A 20,596-nucleotide genomic window follows, 5' to 3' on the forward strand; every position below is an offset into this window, starting at 1 on the left:
ATGTATCTGTGAGTAGATGAGGGGATTAGGATAACATTTTAGCATTTTCATACATTCTAGAAATGAAGTCAGGAAGCTGATAAGAATTCAATATATATTTTTAAAAAAATCAACCCTTCGAGGCTGGGGAGATGGCTCATTGGTTAAGAGTGCTTTTTGTTCCTGAGGGGACTAGAGTTCTATTCCCAGCACTCACAGACACCTCTAGGCAAGCTCCAGGGCTCCAACACCCACTTCTGGGTCCCACTGGCACCTGCATGCATGTGCACTCAAGTGCACGGGCACACATACAAATAATAAGAAAATAAATCTTTTAAAAAATGAATCTTTGCATTTGAAAATCTAGCCAGTTTCTTTGACTCTTCGTAAATTATGATACATATAAAACCTAAGACATGATAATTTGTTAAGTGTTATGATTTATAGATGTGATGATTTAAGTGGAATAAATCTTACTTCTCAAATTTGAATTAAAAGGGCTAGGAGCCCAGAATACACAATCAAGAACACAGTTTCTGAGTATGCCAAGCTAACAGTATGGCACGTACAGCTCACGGGAAGGAATTTGTATTTCTCAAAGGACTTCACAAATGGCTGTTACAAACACCGGTGACCTAATGTGTCCTGGTTACCTCTAAATAAAACAGCTACATAACATATGATAGATGTGCAAGGAATAAAATTGGACAAATAATAACTGATATATGATTCATAAAATTCTTATAGTGTGTTGTGCTTGTTTTGCTTCGAGACAAGATCTCATAAAGTCCAGGCTGCTTTAAACCTGCTACGTGGCTAGTTGGTCTTAAACTCCTTGTCTTTCTGCTTCTGCCGCCAAACTGTAGGAATTACAGGTGTGTGCCGCCATACCTTCCTTTAGATTTTTATGAGGCTTCAGATCCCCTGAAATTAGAGTTATGAATATAGGCACTAGCCAGGCGGTGGTGGCGCACGCCTTTAATCCCAGCACTTGGGAGGCAGAGGCAGGCGGATTTCTGAGTTCGAGGCCAGCCTGGTCTACAGAGTGAGTTCCAGGACAGCCAGGGCTACACAGAGAAACCCTGTCTTGAAAAACTAAAAAGAAAAAAGAAAAGAGAATGTAGGTACTGAGAACCAAAGACAGATCCACTGGGAAAGCAGCAAAAGCTGTTAACTGCTTTCCAGCCCTTCGTTTTTTTGACAAGGCTCTCATTGTGTAGTTCAGGCTGGCTTGATTTGATCCTCCTGTCCCTTCTTACAAGTGCTGGGATTATAGGCGTATGCCCAAGGACCTATGGACTGTATAATGCTTAGTTCACCAAGAATTAGCATTAGAGGCAAAAATGGGACACAACTTGTGTTTACTTTTCAATACAGAGGCTGATGAAGCCCAGATATGAGTGACTGTCCAGATTAGAGAGTTGGGAGTAGGGGACCCCTATGAGACCCGGTTTCTCTCTGCCAGAGTTCACCACCCCTGGTGGCCCCCTGGGGCCCTGTAGGTCAGTACTGCTTCAGAATGTTACATGCTTTTCCCTCCTACTGGTAACCTTGTATCTAGACTTACCACCCTTAATCTATTTTGAGGATGGCTGCCAGAATCATCGACCGCAACAGAAAGTTTTCCTACCCAGAACACTTTACAATGTAGCTTCCCTGTGTCTTTCCAGGGGTGTTTTCTGTCCATATTGCCCCTCTGCACCGCTGGTGTTCCCAGATCACACATTTTTTTTTAACTGCCTATTTTTCTAATGTTTTTCTTTCAACTCAGCAAGTCTAAAAATGAACGCATGCCCCCACACCCATCTCTCTCACACCCAGACCAACTTTCCTTGTTTTCCCAACGCTGTTAACAGCCTCTCTGGTACAGGCACTCATCCATCCATCAGGGTTCCTCTCCAGTGTGCTCTCTCTGTGAAGAAGCCACTGCTCATTCCAGGATTCGTTTCCTTAGGTCAAAGTCTAATCACCTCACCCCACTTTATATTTAAGAATAAAGTGGTTTTGCATGGTTAGGGCACACTCTGATTTGTCTAGGATTGTAAGTGCCATGTTCATTGGGAGAGCATGCTTTTTGTGTTCAGCTCACAACAAATACTTTTTTTTTTTTTTTTTTTTTTACCATTATCAGTGTGCCTGTATCCTTCTGTATGGAAGTGTCCCTTATAGAAGCAATTCTACAGATATATTGGCTGTCTCTGGTTTCTAGAATAACAGTGCTGGTGCACTTACACTTTGAAATACAGATCATGTATTAATTTATTATTAACTTACATTAGTCGGGACTTTTTTTTTTTTTTTTAAAGGAAACTTATCTGTCAGAAGGCAATACTTAACAATGACAATAAAAAAGATATACAAATATTTTTCTGAAGGGGGGCACTAGGTTTTGGTAGTAATGATTGACCAAAAGGGGGAAATAACTTTCAGATAGTTTATTATATCACGAGAGACCATCCAGCCACAGTGTAAAGATAATGTACATGAAATCAGTGTAGAAGCCAGAGGGTGGCATACGCCTTGGCTTCCAGCACTTGGGAAGCAGAGGTAGATCTCTGAGTTCAAGGCCAGCCTGGTCTACAGAGTGAGTTTCAGGGCCACACAGAAAAACCCTGTTTCAAAAAAGCCACCAAAAAAAAAAAAAAAAAAAAAAACAACCCCCCAAAACAAAAACAAACAAACAAATAAACAAACAAACAAAACAAAACCCAGACTCAGCCCTGCTAAGGTTCTAGTGTTGGGTTAGTCCACAAATCCTTTACAAGGACTCTTCAGAGCCTTGCTGATAGTCTTGGTTGTAGGCTGCCTTTAGTTATTCTTCTGTTGTTGTGATAAAATACCATGACCAAGGCAGCTTATAAAAAAGAACAATTTATAGTTTCAGACGGTAGGAGCCCATGATGGCTGAGAGGGGGACACCTGAGAGCAAGAGCTCACGCCTTAGTCCCAGCCACAGGTGAAAAGAGAGTTCGCTAAGAGGGGCGCCTCCTAATCCTTCTCAAACAGTTCCACAAACCAGGGCCCAAGTATTCAAACGGGAACCTATGGCGGCCATTCTTGTCCAAACCCTCACATGGACCAAGAACTTCCTCACTGAGTGTATCACTCGGAACTGTTGTAAGTGCAGAATCGTGGACTAGACAGACTGAATCAGGACCTTCACCCAGATCCCTGGAAAATCCTGTGCACATGGAAATCCTGAAATGCGTTGCTCTGGGTCCGACAGCAAAACCTATCACTACTCCCCTAGTGTGGGTTTTGGCCAACGGAGGGTTTATTGCTATGCGTAGACTAAGCATGTCATTTTTTAAAATGCTGATTTTTATCTTATGTTTAGAGTTTATCTAGTTTTTAAAATGTGTATTGGTGTTTGTCCCCATGTCTGTGTGAGCTATGTCTGTGTGAGACTGTCAGATCCCATGGAACTAGAGTTATATAGTTGTGAGCTCCCAAGCGGTACTGGGAATTGAACCTGGGCCCTCTGGAAGAGTAGTGAGTGCTTTTAACTGCCACATTTACTTATTTAGACAATTCTTACTAAGTAACTCTTGCTATTCTGGAACTGTTTGTGTAGACCAGGCTGGACCTCTCTCATTTCTCCTGCTCCTAAGTACTGAGACTTTGTGTATGTACCAACACATTTGGCTTAATCATTTTAAAAGTTGCTCAGGGCATGGTAGCTCATACCTGTGCTCCAGTTCTTGAGAATCTAGAGCAGGAGGATTGCCATGAGTTCAAAGACAACTTAGTGGTCTATCTCACAGCACTAACAAAAAGATGAATAATGGAAACCTTTTTTTTTTTTTTTTTTTTTGGCTGAACATAGTCCTCCTTACATGCTAGGCTAGGCAGGTAAATGTGCAGTCTGCTTACTTTTTATTTTGAGACAGGGTCTTACTAAGTTGCCCAGGCTGGACTTGAATTCATTCTGTCTCCTAGACAGGCCTTAGATTACCTCCTACAATTTTTACATACCAATACCACCACCCTGAGGACCAGCCTTCTGCACACTGACCCTTAGGAATCATGCAGATGACATCTGGACCATTACAATATTTGAACCAATTCCTCATGAGAATTTTAAAGCTATTTAGAGCAATTGATAGATGTTTGGCAATCTTATACAATAAAGATTGTATAATAGAAACCTTTGAGCTTCTAGGTTTTTTTTTTAATTATTCATTTTTATTTTATGTACATGAATGTTTTGCCCACATGTATGGAAGAGTCCAGAGTGTGGAACAAAGAGACAAAAATCAGGAAAGAGACCAGGGTCTGACCTCAACAGATGAGAGTGGTTTTTTAGCACACACAGGAAGAGGCAGCCTCTCTCAGGAATGGAGGAGTCTACAAAGGGAAAACTGGCCTGGGACCTTTTATAGAGGTAGCCGGGGGCTTGGGAGTGAGGAAGTTGTAGCTGTGGGCAGCTCCCTGCGGCTCAGAAGTCTCTCCTCTCTGGAACTGTCTGCTCAAGCAACACACACTATCTTGGAGTTCAGGTGGTCTCAAGCAAACATTTCTGTTTGTGGTTGACTGATAATGGTTGAACAGGGCTAACTGTGACCCCATAGGAATTCTGTTTTGCCGGGAGATGGTTGTATCACTCTGCATGTGTACCTGGTGCCCGCAGAGGCCGGAAGAGGGTGCTGGGTCCACCGGAACTAGGGTTACAGAAGGCTGTAAGCAACCACCTGGGTGCTGGGAACTGAGCCTGAGTCTTCTGCAAGAGCACCAAATACTGTTTAACAGCTGGGCCATCTCTCTGGCCCTGAAATTTTACTTTCTGAACGTGGGAAGTTTCCCCTGTAATCACGTTCCTGAGGTTCCAGATTTGAGGCTGCTTTGGTTCAATAGATTTGACACTTTGTTGTTCTTATTGTTTTCAAGACAAGGTTTTTATGTGTAGTCAATTTGACATTTTATTTTTGTTTTTTGAGACAGGGTTTCTCCTTGTAGCCCTGGCTGTCCTGGAACTCACTCTGTAGACCAGGCTAGCCTCAAACTCAGAAATCCGCCTGCCTCTGCTTCCCAGATGCTGGGATTAAAGGCTTGTGCCACCACTGCCCGGCCGATTTGACATTTTAAAAGTTACATTTTATTTATGTGTGCACGAGTGTGGAGGCTGAGGACAATTTGTGGGAGTTGGTTCTCTTCTTCTGCTATGTGAGTCCAAGATATGGGATCAAACTCAGGTCATTGGGCTTGGCAGTAAGACACCTTTACCTGCTGGGCCATCTTATCAACTCCTCAATAATATTGTAAATTAACATACAATGAAGTGTACACACACATTTTAGATATACATATACACAAACACATATACACATATATGCATGGATACATACATGTGCACGAGTGCTCACGTACACACACACACACACACACCTTTCTAGATCAAAAGATGGGCCAGTTGCATGCCTTTAATCCCAGCACTGGAGAGGCAGAGACAGGCAGCTCTCTGAGTTTCAGGCCAGCCTGGTCTACAGAGCAAGTGTCAGAACAGCCAAGACTACACAGAGAGACCATCTCGATACAAAACAAAAGAAAACAAAAAGATGGACCATTTATCACACCCCAAAATGTTTCCTTGTGCCGATGTGCTCAATATATCTTCTTCTGGGTAAATAAACTCATGCCTCTTAGATACATTCCTAGACCTAATATTTCTGGGTAATAAGTTGTGTGTTTGTTTAGCTTTGACACACACCACCAAATGTTTCCAAAGATGTGGGAATCGTTCTCGCTCTCACTGCCAATGCCTCAGAGTCCCACCTGTCCCACCTCTCAGTGAAGCTCACTATTGTCAGTCAACTTTTTACATTTGAGACAGTCCCGGTGTGTGCATGAGTAGCTCTTTGTAGCTTTCTTTTGCATTTTCCTTATGAATAGTACTTTGAGTAATTTTTTAAAAATGTTTATTGGTCACTCAGATATCTTCTTTCCAGAAACAAAATGTATTTGTTTCTGGCTTTTTATCTATTTTTAAATTACATGTATGTATGTATGTATGTATGTATGCATGTATGTATGTATGTATGATGCATGTATGCATGCATTATGTATAGAGAGAGGGAATGCATGGTGCATGCCATAGTATGTGTGTAGAGGACAGAGGGCAACCTTTAGGAAGCAACTTTCTTTCCTTCCACCATGTGCATCCCAGGGATCCTACTCTGTCCTCAGACTTGGTGAGTGCCCTTACCCACTGAGCCAATTCACCAGCCCTCTGGATTTTTAACTCAGCAAGATCGTGGGCTTTTTCTTTTTTCCTTCTCTTTCTTTTTTTCTTCCTTCCTTTTTTCCCTCTTTTTTGGATAAGGGCTTACATATCTTAGGCTGACTTTTTTGGATAAGGGCTTACCTATCGTAGGCTGACTTTTCAAATTGCTTATGTAGCTGAGGATGACCTTGCTCTGTCGCCAAACACTTGGGTTGTAGGTACATGCCACTACACCCTATTTATGGGGTGCTGGAGACTGCACCCAGGGCCTCGTGAGGGCTAGGCAAGCACTATACTAACTAATCTATATCTCTAGCCCAAGTCTGTGATGTTTTTTAATGTTTGTAAATGTGTAATTGGTCAGAGGTAAATAGCAAATATTTTCTTCGCTTCTATAACCACCATACTCATTTATTTGATGAGCAGAATTCCTATTTCACTTAGTTTTTATTTATATGTTTAGTGGCAGTACATAGCAGAACAAAATCAAATTGTTTAAGAAGCCACAATATTATTTTTACCAAAACTTACAACATAATTCCTATCTCACAACTTTATTATTTGTTTTAAATAGAATCTTACCATGCAGCTCTAGGTGGCCTGGAACTCTCCGTGTAGGCGAGGCTGTCCTTGAACTTATAGAGATCTGTCTTTGCCTCCTGAGTATTGAGATTACAGGCGTCCACCGCCACACCCAGCCTAATCTTTTTTTTTTTTTTTAAAGATTTATTTATTATATATTTATGAGTACAATGTAGCTGTCCTCAGACACACGAGAAGAGAGCATCAGATCCCATTACAGATGGTTGTGAGCCACCACATGGTTGCTGGGAATTGAACTCAGGACCTCTGGAAGAACAGCCAGTGCTCTTGAGCCGTCTCTCCAGCCCTACAGTGCAGCTTTTCATTGAGGTTTTTTTTTTTTTTTTTTTTTTGCCTAGATCTCACTGTTTCTCCCAGGCTGACCTTGAACTAGCAATGTAGTCCAGCATGACTGCGAACTGCTGATTCTTCAAACTCTACCTCCCAAATGCTAGCATTACAGGCAGCTGCTACTGTGCTCAGCTGGATATTCTTTAAATTATGCTGCTACAATGAAACTAGAAATTTCACAGTTATATCACAAAAGCTTCAGTTTGAACACAGTGGGCTCAGTCATTTAAGCGAGGACATTTTCCTTTAATTAGCGTGACATAAAATACCCATTCTTCCTGTTTTCTCATATTCATTTGGTGGCATGTGACTTCCAAGAAATTAGTAAGAAAAATGGTAAAATAGTAATACATATACATTCAACTTGTTGTTTTAGTAATAATTGTCTGAAGTTCTTCTGGGGCCCATAGGGTGTAATTCCCCGTTAGATGCTTAATTTAGGGGAAAGCTGAATACTTTATATAAAATAGCAGGATAAGACGAGTGGCTACCATGGCTATATTCGATCTGTTTTTCTTAAGGAAGACTTGGTATTCCTTAGTCATTTGCCCTTAGTCCTGGGAATCAGGGAAGGATTCTCTAGCTTTAAATTGTGTTCTTTCCTTTCTCCTCCTGCCTCAATCTGCAACAACGTACACTTAGCTAACCGAGACATTTGAAAGCTGGAGGTCACTGCTCAGTATAGCCTTCAAAGACTGTAATCCACACAGGGAGCATTTAAAAGCATGAATTAAGGTCCCCAAACAACAGTGGCACTCACTCTGTTGACAGGTTGCCTTTGAACTTCAAGATTCACCTGTCCCTACCTCCCAAGTACAGGGCATTAGTGGTGTGCACCACCATGCCTGGCTCCTGTATCTGAATCTTGTCTGTAAAATGGGGCAGTTGTAAATGTCATTGCACTCATGCCTTAGCAGTGGCATTCAATGAGAAGAAACCTCACTGTCTGACTGGGCTCAATGCTTGAGGCCACTCTTTCTTTCTTTCTTTCTTTCTTTCTCTTTCTTTCTTTCTTTCTTTCTTTCTTTCTTTCTTTCTTTCTTTCTTTTTTTTTTTAATAGGATGAGGTGTCAACAAAAATGGTTTCCTAAGAAAGCACTCCTTGAGCCGGGCGGTGGTGGCGCACGCCTTTAATCCCAGCACTTGGGAGGCAGGGGCAGGCGGATTTCTGAGTTCGAGGCCAGCCTGGTCTACAGAGTGAGTTCCAGGATAGCCAGGACTACACAGAGAAACCCTGTCTCGAAAGAAAAAAAAAAAAAAGAAAAGAAAAAAGAAAGCACTCCTTGTGGTCAGGGAACTGAGAGGTGGCATCTGAATAATGGCTTATCCTGCATGAACCCCCAAACTGAACCAGGACCTTAAGACCTTAAATGGACATTTTAGTAAATCTGTTTAGATGTTTTAAAGGAAGGACACTAAAAAACAAAACAAAACAAAAAACCCAAAGCTCTCAGTCTTGTTGGAAAGATCTAAGCAGAGACTGTACAGTAAGAGAGTGTTCAAGGACGTGCAAGCGCCAGGTGACAGTGAGGATTGATGACTAAAGACATCATTTCCAACTCCCTGTTCTGACGGCCTCATGGGTCTTTGCTATAGGGGTCACTTTTCATCCTCTGGTGACATATCGGGAATGCCGATGGTGGTGTCTCTGAGGCCCGACAGTGGGCTTTACAGAAATGCAAGCTGCCACATTTACGGCCCAAACTATTAATTAAATTTCCAGAGATTTATCCAGAAAGCAAAAGTGGACATTTTAGATAAGGGAAACTAATATTTTAAAAAGAGTCTTGGGTATAAGAGTGTCGGTTTACCATTGTGAGGACAAATGAAGCTGGCATTGAGGTGGCGCCTGTGGGGTTGAGAGCTAAGCGTGGCTAGCACGGAGCGGTTCAGGACAAGCTCTGTCTGGTTCGCAGTTCTGTTCTTAGTGTCCGAATCTTGTACTAAGCAAACCAGTGAGTGGAAATCCGATCTCTGAAGAGCAGAATTCTGTTAGCAAGAGTTTCTAAGTGAGTGATAATTATTTAATACTATTAGACATAAAGGTAAGGCGTAAACTCTGCTCACCCATTTTGTTATAAATGTGGGTATTTGGCTTTGTTGAAAGTGAAGAGTTTAAAGCTTAGATCTAAATTCTGATATCCTAGCCAGACTACTGTCATTTCTAGGTTTAAATTTTATTTGTAATCCATCACAGTCATAACATAAATACAGAAAATGTTGGCATCTTGAAAATTCTTTTAAAAAACAAAAAGTTTCATGTGTCATCTTTGGCAGTGAAAAGATAATCAAATGGGGTAAAAAAAAAAAAAAAAAACCTGAAGCTGTCATCTTTGGGGCTGGGTATACAGCTCAGGTGTACAGAATTCGCTTAGCATATGTGAGGCACTGGGTTCAATCCCCAGTCCTGCCAAAATAAGATAGAAGGGGGAAATCATTATGAAATTGTCGTCTCTCGTAATGCAATGGAGGCCTGTCTTCAATACTCACAGAGAGAAACAACTGGGATTGCCAATGTACCCATAAATCACTAATAAGAGTAAACTGCCATGGGAAGCGAGACAAGAAATATCCTTCAGTGCTATGACCCGGTGGATTCATCAACGGTTTCAGTAACAGATCAGCACTGACCTCTTTAGGAGGCGAATGTTAAGATGAGAAAATTACAATCATGACCGGAGATGGCTCAGTGGTTAAGAGTTTACACTGCTCTGCCAAAGGACCAGAGTTCGGTTCCCAGCACCTACGGAATGGCTCACATCCTCCTAGAGCCCCAGCTCCAGGGGATGTACCTTTTTCTGGACTCTTTTGGGCATCTCTGTTTACTAACCTGGGAAAACCATCTCTGTGGCCTGGTGGAGGCTGTTTGAATGTCTCTGAAGTTACTAGTGCTAACTAAGGCAGTGCCTAATCTCCTTCTTCTCTTTGGAGCTGCACCCAGTTATCTTCGCTGCTGTTTACAGTACACACAAAGTATCTGAAAAGTGTTGAAACCAATTTAAATGTCATTGCCAGGGAGCTTGAAAGACCACCAAACCAAACGCAAAGTGACTTTGTTGTCTACAACTAAAGATGTTGCCACAGGACCGTTGCTCTCAAGGCCTTTGAACTGTCTCTCCTTTGTTCCCTTTAAGAATCCTCCCAGCACAGTTGAAAGTTTCGCAGCCTGTTCCCCGCCTCACCCCCTTTTACAATTAGAGAAAAAAACACTATCAAGCTTACAGAAAAGTTGCAGTACAGTGCAAAATAAGCTTTTTTTTTTTTTTCCGGAAAATTTGAGCATGAGTTGCTGAGTTGATCCGTATCACTCTTTAAAGTGTGTGTCCTATCTCAGACAGAACCACAGTACAGCCAACGAAACCAGGAAATGAACATTGGTAACTTACTACCAATTTATCCTCTGCCCCATCAGTGTTCTGATTGTGTCTGTAATACTCTTTCCCATAAGAGGATTTAGTACAGAGCACTCGCCACGTGCAGTCCCTTAAGTTGTCACAACTTTGGCACTTCCAGGATCGTGAGCCAGTTACTTACCTGAGAGAGAGAGTAAGCTGTCTCTCAAGTTAGGGTGATCCCTTATGGCTTGACTCCTGCTCTGTAAGTATTAGGGTGTCCACCAGAGATGATGACGTGTGGCTTCACGTGTGACTTCAGTGACACAAAGTCACTTCGTGTCAACCAGACTTTGCCACTATATAGCTATTCTTTCACATCTATAATTTTTAAGTATTGAAAAGAAGTACTTTGGGGGCCTGGAGAGATGGCTTAGCTGTTAAGAGCACTTGTTGCCCTTCCAGAGGTCCTGAGTTCAGTTCTTAGCACAAGTTAGATGGCTTCTCACCACCTGTAACTCCAGCTTCGAGAAATCAGACACCCTCTTCTGGTCACCTCTGGCACCCTGGAACACACACAGGGAATTGCACTAACTCAGACACATACACATAAATCGAACTAATTCGTAAGTATTTTGAAACTATATAAATAGCCTATTTATACTATATAAATTATACTATATAAATAGCCTATTTATGATCAGACTTTCTTTTTTAGACTAATTAAATGATGTGTTTATTTTGTTTTGTTTTATTTTATGCACATGAGTGTTTTGCCTGCATGCATATATGTGCACCAGGTGCTTTCCTGGTCTTCAAAGGGTTCAAAGGAAGGTGTTGAACCCCATTGAACTGAAGTTACAGATGGGGAGTGGGCTGCTAGGAACTGAACCCAGGTCCTCTGCCAGAGCAGCAAGTGTTCTCCAGCCCCTTCATCAGATTTCCAGCAGGTTAAGGTCCAGTACTGTTTGTCTCAATGCTCACTAATGCCAATTGGGTCGAAGAAACATTTTAGTGATGACTTCTCTGTCTGAAGACATTCTCTTTCTTCTAGGACCTCTTCCTTGCCTTCTGGCATAGGAAAATGTTTCCAACTCATCTTGTTCTTTCCCTGGCATCAGCTGTTTCTCTAGGGACCCTGGTTCCTTTAAGAAGAGAATGATATTTGAATATTCTGTCTGAGGCTAGAAGCTGTCTGTGCTTCTGTTTCCAGATGATATTGGCAAAGAGGGCTGTATTTATTTATGGGTACTCATGTATGTACATTTATATGTGTGTTTTACATTCAGTAGGAGCCACAGATTGGTGTGTGTAGGCCTTCAGTTCCAACACAACAAGCGTACGTATTCAGTATTAATGCATTCCTTTTGAGGCTAGATCCCAGGTCCTTCCATGAGTCAAGCGCTCTACCATTCAGAGCCAAGCCAGAGTTTCCATTAAATATTATTGAGGCCTATTTTAAGGGTTTTAAAGGTTCGAGGGAAACATGAGTTTTGCATTTCAGCCACCAAATCAAAGACTATCTTGCTATATTTAACTAAAAGATGTTCATTCTATACAACAGTTGCTCATGAAACCTTTGAACTAGCTCTGTGTCTCCCCCACTGAGAATCTTCAGTGTGCAGGTGAAAGTTTCACAGCTGCCAGAGAATGACCTTGAACCCTTGATATCCCTCCAACCCCAACCTGTGCCTCCCAAGGGTCTGGATTCTGAAACCTCATGCCAAACTGCCATTTTTTAAAATCTTTCAAATCCATGTGTTTCTTATGCCTTCATATTTTGTTTCTTGCATGGAATGACTGATATATTGAACTTTCTCAATTAGAATAGAATGTAAATAGAATGATTATATCTTTCAAACCAGCCTGAAACATAACCTGATTACTGTCTATGTTATGGCATATGAAATCAGTATTATCCTGAGCAGTTTTATGTAAATCATTACCATGAAAGTAAAAGCAGATCTAAAAAATCTTCAGCTACACAGGAGATACCAAACCATTATTTTCAGAGAAAACACATTACAGATTCTGGACAACATGAAAAAAATTTTAAAATCTATCACCTGAAGGCCTTAGAAACAGCATCTCTTATGGGTTTTGCCTTAACAGACTCCATCTTAAACCTCGGAATGACTAAAGCACGAATCCAGAATCTATAGTCTTAGTTAAAACCACAATAATAACATCAACAATTAAAAACCATAAGCAATTAGATAATGGGAAGATCTCTGATATAGAAAAAGCCAAAAGGGAAGTATGAATTGTCTGGTTGATTCTGGAAGAGTGTGTGTACATGTGTGAGTGTGTGTGGCATGTGTACGCATACTTGTGTGTGTGCATGTGTGTGTGCATGTGCACATGCATGTGCATGTTTGCACTCTAGCCCATCTGAAACTGAACTATGAATTTTATGTTTCTTCAGGGTGACCAACTCATTCAGGTATTCTTGGAATTATAAAATCTCTATGGTGCCATTGGTCACTCTGGCTGCTGATTATCCCAGGTGAAGAGGCAGAATTAGAACTTTAACCCAATAAGTTGAGTATATGTTTTATAAGTGGAAAACAACCACACCTCCCCAATTCCTATATCATTTAGAGAACTGTAAGAGAATTTAGGATTTCTACAACATATCATTTATAATGTCAGGAATACAATCCAAAACTGTTGGGTCATATGAAGAAGCATGAAAATGTAATACTTCATTCAGAAAAGGAAAAACTAATCATGACTGGGCCCAGATGATACAGGAATATTGGGAAGATATTGGGGAGAATCTAATACAACTGTGGGTATGTTGAAAGATGTAAAGGAAAATATACAGACAATGAATTAACATGTGGAAAATGTTGGCAAAGAAACTATAACAAAAATAAAAATTCTAGAATTAAAATCTTCAAGAAACTCTTTGGATGGATTTAACAGCAGGTTAAGATTACAGACCAGTGACTGGGGCCTGGTAGTGTGTGCCTTAAGTCCCAGCACAAAGTAGGCAGAGGCAGGAGAACTCAAGGCTCTTCTAAACTACAAAGCAAGTTTCAGGCCAACCTGGGCTACATAGTCACAGTCTGCAAACAATATATATCATTCACTGTGTGAGAGGTGAAATCACTAGGATGAGGAATACCACTCTCAAGGGAGGTGTGGGAAATATGGAAATATCTAACGCATTTGTAATTGAAGTCATAGAAGAAAACAGAGCAGGCAGAGGTATGCGAAGAACTACCCACGAGAACGTTTTGGTTTGTTAAAAGCCCTCACATTATTGGAGAGTTCAAGTAGGAAAATGCAAATAAAAGTTCTGTCATGATCAACGGCTGTAAGTCAAGGTAAAGGGAGGAACATTCAAAGAAGTTCTGAAAAAAGAACATTCGAAAGAGCAAGAGTATATCACCAACTCCTCACCAGAAACTGTAGAATCCAGAATTCAGTGCAATCTTTAAGGGGATACAAGAAGGGAGGAAAAACCTGTCAAGCTAAGATTCCAGTTTTGGTTTTGTTTTATGTCTCACTGAGCAGTCCAGGCAGGCCTGGAACTTACTATATACTTCAAGCTTCTAACTCATGGCAATCCTCCTGCTTTGTCCTCCGAAGTACTGAGTTGACAGGTGTGAGCTGCTGTGCCTGGCTCAATCCAGAAACATACTCACAACAGGGTCTCACTGTGTTGACTTGGTTGACCTGTAGCTCATTATGTAGGCCAAGCTGGCCTTGAATTCAGAGTTTCCTATCTCTTCCTCCCAAGTGCTGGGATTAATACCTGGAAACAGTATTCTGTATCTAATAATATTTCTTTTAAAAATGTTTTTGTTATTTTTATTTTATGTGTATGGATGTTTTGCCTACATGTATGTGTTTGCACCACATGTGTGCCTGGTGCATAAGGAGGCCACGAAAGGACATTGGATGTCCTAGAACTGAAGTCATGGATGATTGTAAGCTGCCATGAGGGAGCTGGGAATTGAACCCAGGTCATCTGGAAGAGCAGCCAGTGTTCTTAACCATGGAGCCACCTCTCTAGCCCCCAAATAAAATTTAACCCTGAAAACAAAGTAAAGGTATAGCCAAATAATTGAAAGTTACAAGAAATTGTTCCCATACTTAGAGTAGTCGTATTACTGTATTAGCTGAAGTTCTTCAAGCTGTAGGCAAATCGCTATTAGACAAGAACTAGACATTCATGAAAAACAAAGAAATAAATTAGCACCAGAAACGCTAACTATGTGGGTAAAGCCAAAGTAAATTTTCCTCTCAATTACTGTAAAATAAAATATGACTATCTACAGCAAAAATTCACGGCAGTTTTTTGCGAAGTTTGTGATATATTTAGATATGACACAAGACAACCAGAGTGTAAAGGTTGCAGAGTGGAAAAAGGTTAAAATGGCTGCCAGCCGCCGTGAGCTGGTCTAATCAAGGACGGAAGCCAACTGTGGAAAACTGAAGACGTGTGTTACAACCTCTAGAACAGGCAGAAACAGACAGGCAAATAATAGTGTTTGGGGAATTTAAGAGTCTTCTTTGAGCAGTTTAGACAGCCAGCCATCTAGAGGCATGCCTCAGAAGGTGTAAATGTCAGTTGGTCTCACTGACATTCATCAACCAGTGCACCCAGCCATGGCACAGTGTGTGCTTTCGCAACTATGAATAGCATGTTCTTCCCAAGAAAACAAACAGGTCTCCATAATTGTAAAAGCGTAGAAATTGGGGGTGGTTAATCCCAGCACTTGGTAGGCAGAGGCAGGCAGATTTCTGTGAGTTCAAGGCCAGCCTGGTCTACATGACACACTCTAGGCCAGCTAAGTGTTATATATCGAGGCCCTGTTTCAAAAACAAAAGCAAGCTGGGTGGTAGCTGCCCATACTTTTAATCCCAGGGAGGCAGAAGCAGGTAGATCTCTGTGAGTTCAAGGCCAGTCTGGTCTACAGAGAGTTTCAGGACAGCCAGGGCTACACAGAGAAACCCTGTCTGTAAAAACAAAACACAACAAAAAAGCAAAAATAATATCAAAACCAAAACCAAACCAAAACCCATCCCGAAATAAATAAATAAATAAATTGACTGAAATCATAGGCTTTTTTAAAAACTGTAGTAGAGTAGAATTAAATTTTTTTTTAACCTTTTGTTTTGCATTTCTCATTTTGCATAAAAGGAATTGAACCCTGGGCCATGCACAAGTTCTGCCGTGGAGATACATCTCTTGCCCAGAAATCAATAAATGTGAAAGAACAGAGAGCTTACAGATTCTGCCAAATGTCTACAAATTAAACAAGTTTAAATAAAGTAATTGGTGGACTGAAGAAATCTCAAGGAGATTGTAACTAAATTACAGTGAGAGTAAAGGGTCGAATTCATAAACTGCATCAAGCATAGTCCTCAGGGGACAATGTGTAGCCTACGCGTTCACAATTACAAAGTGGGAAGTAAAGCAGTTTACCATAGTGTCGCCTTAATAGGCTAAAAGAGAAGGGCAAAGTACACCCAGAGTAAGCAACAGCGAGAAGGAATGACAGGCAGAGAAAATGAACTGAGTCAAAATTTGATTATTTGAGGTGATGAGTTTCCCTAACAAGGAAAAGTGACTGTAGATTATCCAAATGGTAACCGAGAAAAGGGTACCCAACTGTAGCTCCTACGGGAAAAGAAAGAGATGACAGGGGTCGGGGAGACCACAGAAATCTTGTGCCAAGAAATTAGACCGTTAGAAAAAAATAGGCAAAATCTTCAAAAAGTAAAACTCACCAAAACAAATGGGATAAAAGTCTGAATTGGCCCATATCTGTTTAAATACAAATCTGGGACTTAACGTTCAATCTAAGCAGGGTTACTACAGATGCTGTCATAAACATTAGAGAGGAAACACAGTTTGACATGACATTGTAAAAAAAAAGAGAGAATAAGAGGAAACGCTACAAAAACAACAAAAAAAGTCTAACGAAGAAATTTTATAAAGTATAGGCCTAAACTATCCAGACGTAGATTCACACATCTTTAATAAGCTGGTCCTCAGTACACACCATAGCATAAAGTTATAACCCGGCAGGGACGTGTCCCAGGAGTGTCAGGAACATAATCTCAGGAATTTATCTCATCACGAAGTCAATGAAACTCATATGGGTGGGGGCGCAGAGCAACGGGCAGAACGCATATTTCGCTGATGGCGCGACCGCTTTTGAACAAGTTCTGGCAGTTTCTATTAAAACTAAACATATACCTCCTTCATGACCCAGTAATTCGACACCTGGGTATTCATTTACTCAAGAGATCCAAAAGCCAATGGCTCCTGGAAGGCTTTTACACGATCGCCATACCACAGTCTGCTCATGAGAAAAGCAAATACCTCCCAGCTGAGGGACAGCCTCTGAAATACCTGCCCCTCTCTAAAAACTGTCAAGGTCACCCAAACAAGGAAAGCCTGAGACACTAACTAACCAAAAGGAACCTAAGGTGGCACAGTAACTAATGTCAGCCAGCATCGAACGGAGAGGAAGGAAATCTGGATTCTTACTATAATGAATAGATATCTGCTCATGAATTCTAACAGATGTCCCACACAAACAATGAGATGCTGATCAAGAGTGGGGGGCCTCAGTATGGGGAGTGTGGGAGCCTTTTCCATTTTATTTTTTAATTTTCCAATGAATTTAAAACTATCTTAAAACCTAAGCTCATTGTTAAAAATGTTTAAAGATCTATTCATTTTACATGTATGAGTGTTTTGACTGTATGTATGTTTACATCACATATGTGCCTCCTGCCCTCAGAGTTTTGAAGAGGGGGCATCATATTCTCTGGAACTGGTGTTACAGGCAGTTGTCAGCTGCCATGTGGATCTGAACCCAGGTCCTCTAAACACCAGCAAATACTCTCAACTGAAGCTCTCCAGCATCAAGTCTACTTTTTACACACACACACACACACACAAATGGTAGTTTTATTTAAAATAAGTAAACCTAGAAACAGCTGAGTACGGTGGTACACACCTTTAATCCAGGAGGCAGAAGCAGATGGGTTTCTGTGAGTTCGAGGCTAGATGGGTTAGTTATGTAGTGAGTTCCAAGCCAGCCAGGGCTACAGAGTGAGACTTAACAAACAAACAAATAAACAAACAACAGCAACATTAGACAGTTTAAATGTTCCTCAGCAGGAGAGTAGCTAAGTGGCGGATTCATACAGTGGAATACCACCTTAAAAAAAAAAAAAAAAAAAAAAAAAAAAAAACTAATGAGATTCACCGCTAAATGCGTGGATCCCAAAACATTAAGTTAAAAGTAGCCTTAGACAGAAGACTTTGCATCATCTATCTGTATAGTTTTGTTTTCACAAAGTTTTAGAATAAGCTACAGTCACTATAATGGAAGCAGTTGTCTCTGGAGTGCGTGTGCGTGTGTGCATGCGTGTGTGCGTGTGTGCATGCGTGTGTGTGTGCATGCGTGTGTGTGCGTGTGCGTGTGTGTGTGTTGTGAGGACTGACTGGGAAGGGCTCGTGGGGACCCCGTTCTGGAGTGACAGTCACACTATTCTGTACACCTCTCTTCCCACTGCTCCCCTCCCCCCTCTCCTTTCACCTCCTGTTCCCTTCTTCCTTCCCATCCCTTCCCCATGGAACCTCATTATGTAGCCCAGGTTGCCCTCAAACCCACAGTCCTCAGACTCCTGGGTCCTGGGATTTACAGACACAAACACCTAATCTGGATATTGATAGGAATTTGCATTACACAAAGATGCGCACTTATAAAAAGTCATTAAGTGGCACTTAAAATATAGACAATTGCCTGCCTAAAAAATAGACAAACCCTACCTTCAAATCTTATAAAAATATACAGTTTAGTAATGTTTGTGATAACATGTCATAGGGGTGAAATATACTGATACCTTTTTTGGCAATGTATCTGAATTAACGGATGAATGGAGTGACAGACAGAGGTGTGATGTGAATCCAGTTGTTGGTTAATGAGTAGTCACTATGGTCTCTGCCCTCTCTCCCTTTCTTCTTCCTTCCCTCCCTATCACCCTGCCGTTCTTTTATAAACTACTTATTTTAAAGCATGTGCATGTATAAATCTTTCCTTCTCTTCCTTCCTCCTGGCTTCCCACCTGTCTCTTTCAGAGAGGCCATAGAGACGGCACAAATTCTAATGTTGATTACTGGGGCTTGGTTTGACCTTTTTCAACTGAGTGGTTTTGGTAAAAACAAATTATGACTAGTATAGGGTGGATTAAAAGAACGTTGCTTCATTCTCAATCAGGGATCAGCAAAATTGTGTAAGTTTTTAAATAAGATCTCATTATGTAACTGTGCCTGGTCTAGATCTTGATCTGTAGACCAGGCTGGCCTTAAACTCACTAAGATCCACCTGCCACTGCCCCTAAGTGCTGGAATTAAAGGTGTGCACCATCATGCCCGCTCTCTACCCTGTGACCCACTTTTTCTCATGGCTCTTAATATAAGTGGGTCTGGAAGAAAGTTCTCCGAGTCTGCTGCCGCATAGATAATTCCTTCCATTCTCCTTACAGCGCCATTAGGGGGAGCATGAGGAAGTGTGTTCTGCCCTGAAAGAGGAATTCTAAGCTTTACAGGACCCGGTCTCATTAGATTCAGAACACTCAAACCTGTGGGAATGTGTCCTGTGTAGCTAATACCCATAAACCCTTTCTTTTTTAGATATACAACCGAACGCGGAGCTGAAAAGCACCGAGGAGCAGCCTCTGCCCACAGGTAATGCTGGTCTTTGCCGTTGAAGCAGGCTTTTAACCAAAAGCACTCAAGAAAGGAGAGTGTCCTTGTTCTTGTTATAGTAAAAATGCGGCGGGAAAATTAATACAGCTCCTTTGCTGATACGTTACTTCCTCCTCAAACACCTTAAAGATACTTTAATAAAAAATGCAATGGGGTGGGGGGGGATAGCTCCATGAGTAAGGAAGGGCCTGAATTTGGACCCCCAACACTGTATAAAGCCATCTCTGGGCTCACGTACCTGTAACCCCAGCACTGAGGGACAGGGATAGGTGGATCCCAGCAAGCTCTAGGTCCAAGTGAAGAGCACTAAAGAAGACATCCAGATTGATCTCTGGCCTCCACACACTCAGACACACAGGTGTAAGTTCACACACACACACACACACACACACACACACACACACTTCAATACCACATAGTCAAACCTTCCACGTTCCAGCTAATGTTGACCGTTAGATTTCTGTTAACTTCACTGTTTTTTTTTTTCAACTAATTGGTTTTGATAAAGACAATAGCTTGATTTTGATTCTTAAGCTTCACTTTATTTTGTCATCATCATCATCATCATCATCATCATCATCATCATCATCATCATTTTGGGTTTTTTTTTTTTCAAGACAGAGTTTCTCTGTGTAACAACACTGGCTGTCCTGGAACTTGCTCTGTAGATCAGCCTGGCCTTGAACTCAGAGATCTGCCTGCCTCTGCTTCCTAAGAGCAGGGATTTAAAGCGTGTGCCACCACTACTCGGCTAAGCTCCACCTTCGATGAGTGGTCAGCAATCATTTCTAGAAAAGGGTCAGAAATTCATTATATAATCTCTTTCCTGGGTCCTTTGTTGTAGTACTTTTGTTTTGTTTTTTGTTTTTGTTGTTGTTGTTGTTGTTTTTCGAGACAGGGTTTCTCTGTGTAGCCCTGGCTGTCCTGGAACTCACTCTGTAGACCAGGCTAGCCTCGAACTCAGAAATCCTCCTGCCTCTGCCTCCCAAATGCTGGGATTAAAGGCGTGCACCACCACCACCTGGCTGTAGTACTTATTTTTAATAACCGTTGAAAGTGTTGAATCCATCCTTCCCTCTGGACCTATACAGAGCAGGTATGATCACGTGTGGCCTTGGGCCATAGGTTGCTGCTACCTGCTTGAGGATTAAGCAGGAGGATCTTGACTGAATTCAGGCTAGCACAGACTATATAGTGAGTTTGAAGCTAGCCTGGGCTACATAGGGAGATCCTACTTTTAAAGTACCAAGAAATGAACGAATGACTGAACAACCCCTGGGTTCCATTGTGGCTTTTAACGTAGAATCGCACTTACCATATAAATGCAAGAGAAAATAGATTTGGCATACAGAGGTTTCTAGGCTTTCTTTTAGGAAAGCATTTCTTCCA

The 20,596-nt window shown here is 41.4% G+C and overlaps 1 protein-coding gene across 2 annotated transcripts in view; it reads left to right on the plus strand.

Moving 5' to 3' along the window:
- The window catches only part of Ikzf3 (IKAROS family zinc finger 3), an 82,189-nt gene that overhangs the window by 6,938 nt on the left and 54,655 nt on the right, over nucleotides 1–20,596 (plus strand). For both annotated transcript variants that reach the window (XM_076935833.1, XM_034507852.2), the window contains exon 2: nucleotides 19,133–19,186. In XM_076935833.1, coding sequence (XP_076791948.1) covers nucleotides 19,133–19,186 — 54 coding nt within the window. The remainder of the gene's footprint in view (nucleotides 1–19,132; nucleotides 19,187–20,596) is intronic.

This window comes from Arvicanthis niloticus, chromosome 6 (assembly GCF_011762505.2).
Source record: "Arvicanthis niloticus isolate mArvNil1 chromosome 6, mArvNil1.pat.X, whole genome shotgun sequence".
NCBI classification, from domain to species: Eukaryota; Metazoa; Chordata; class Mammalia; order Rodentia; family Muridae; genus Arvicanthis; species Arvicanthis niloticus.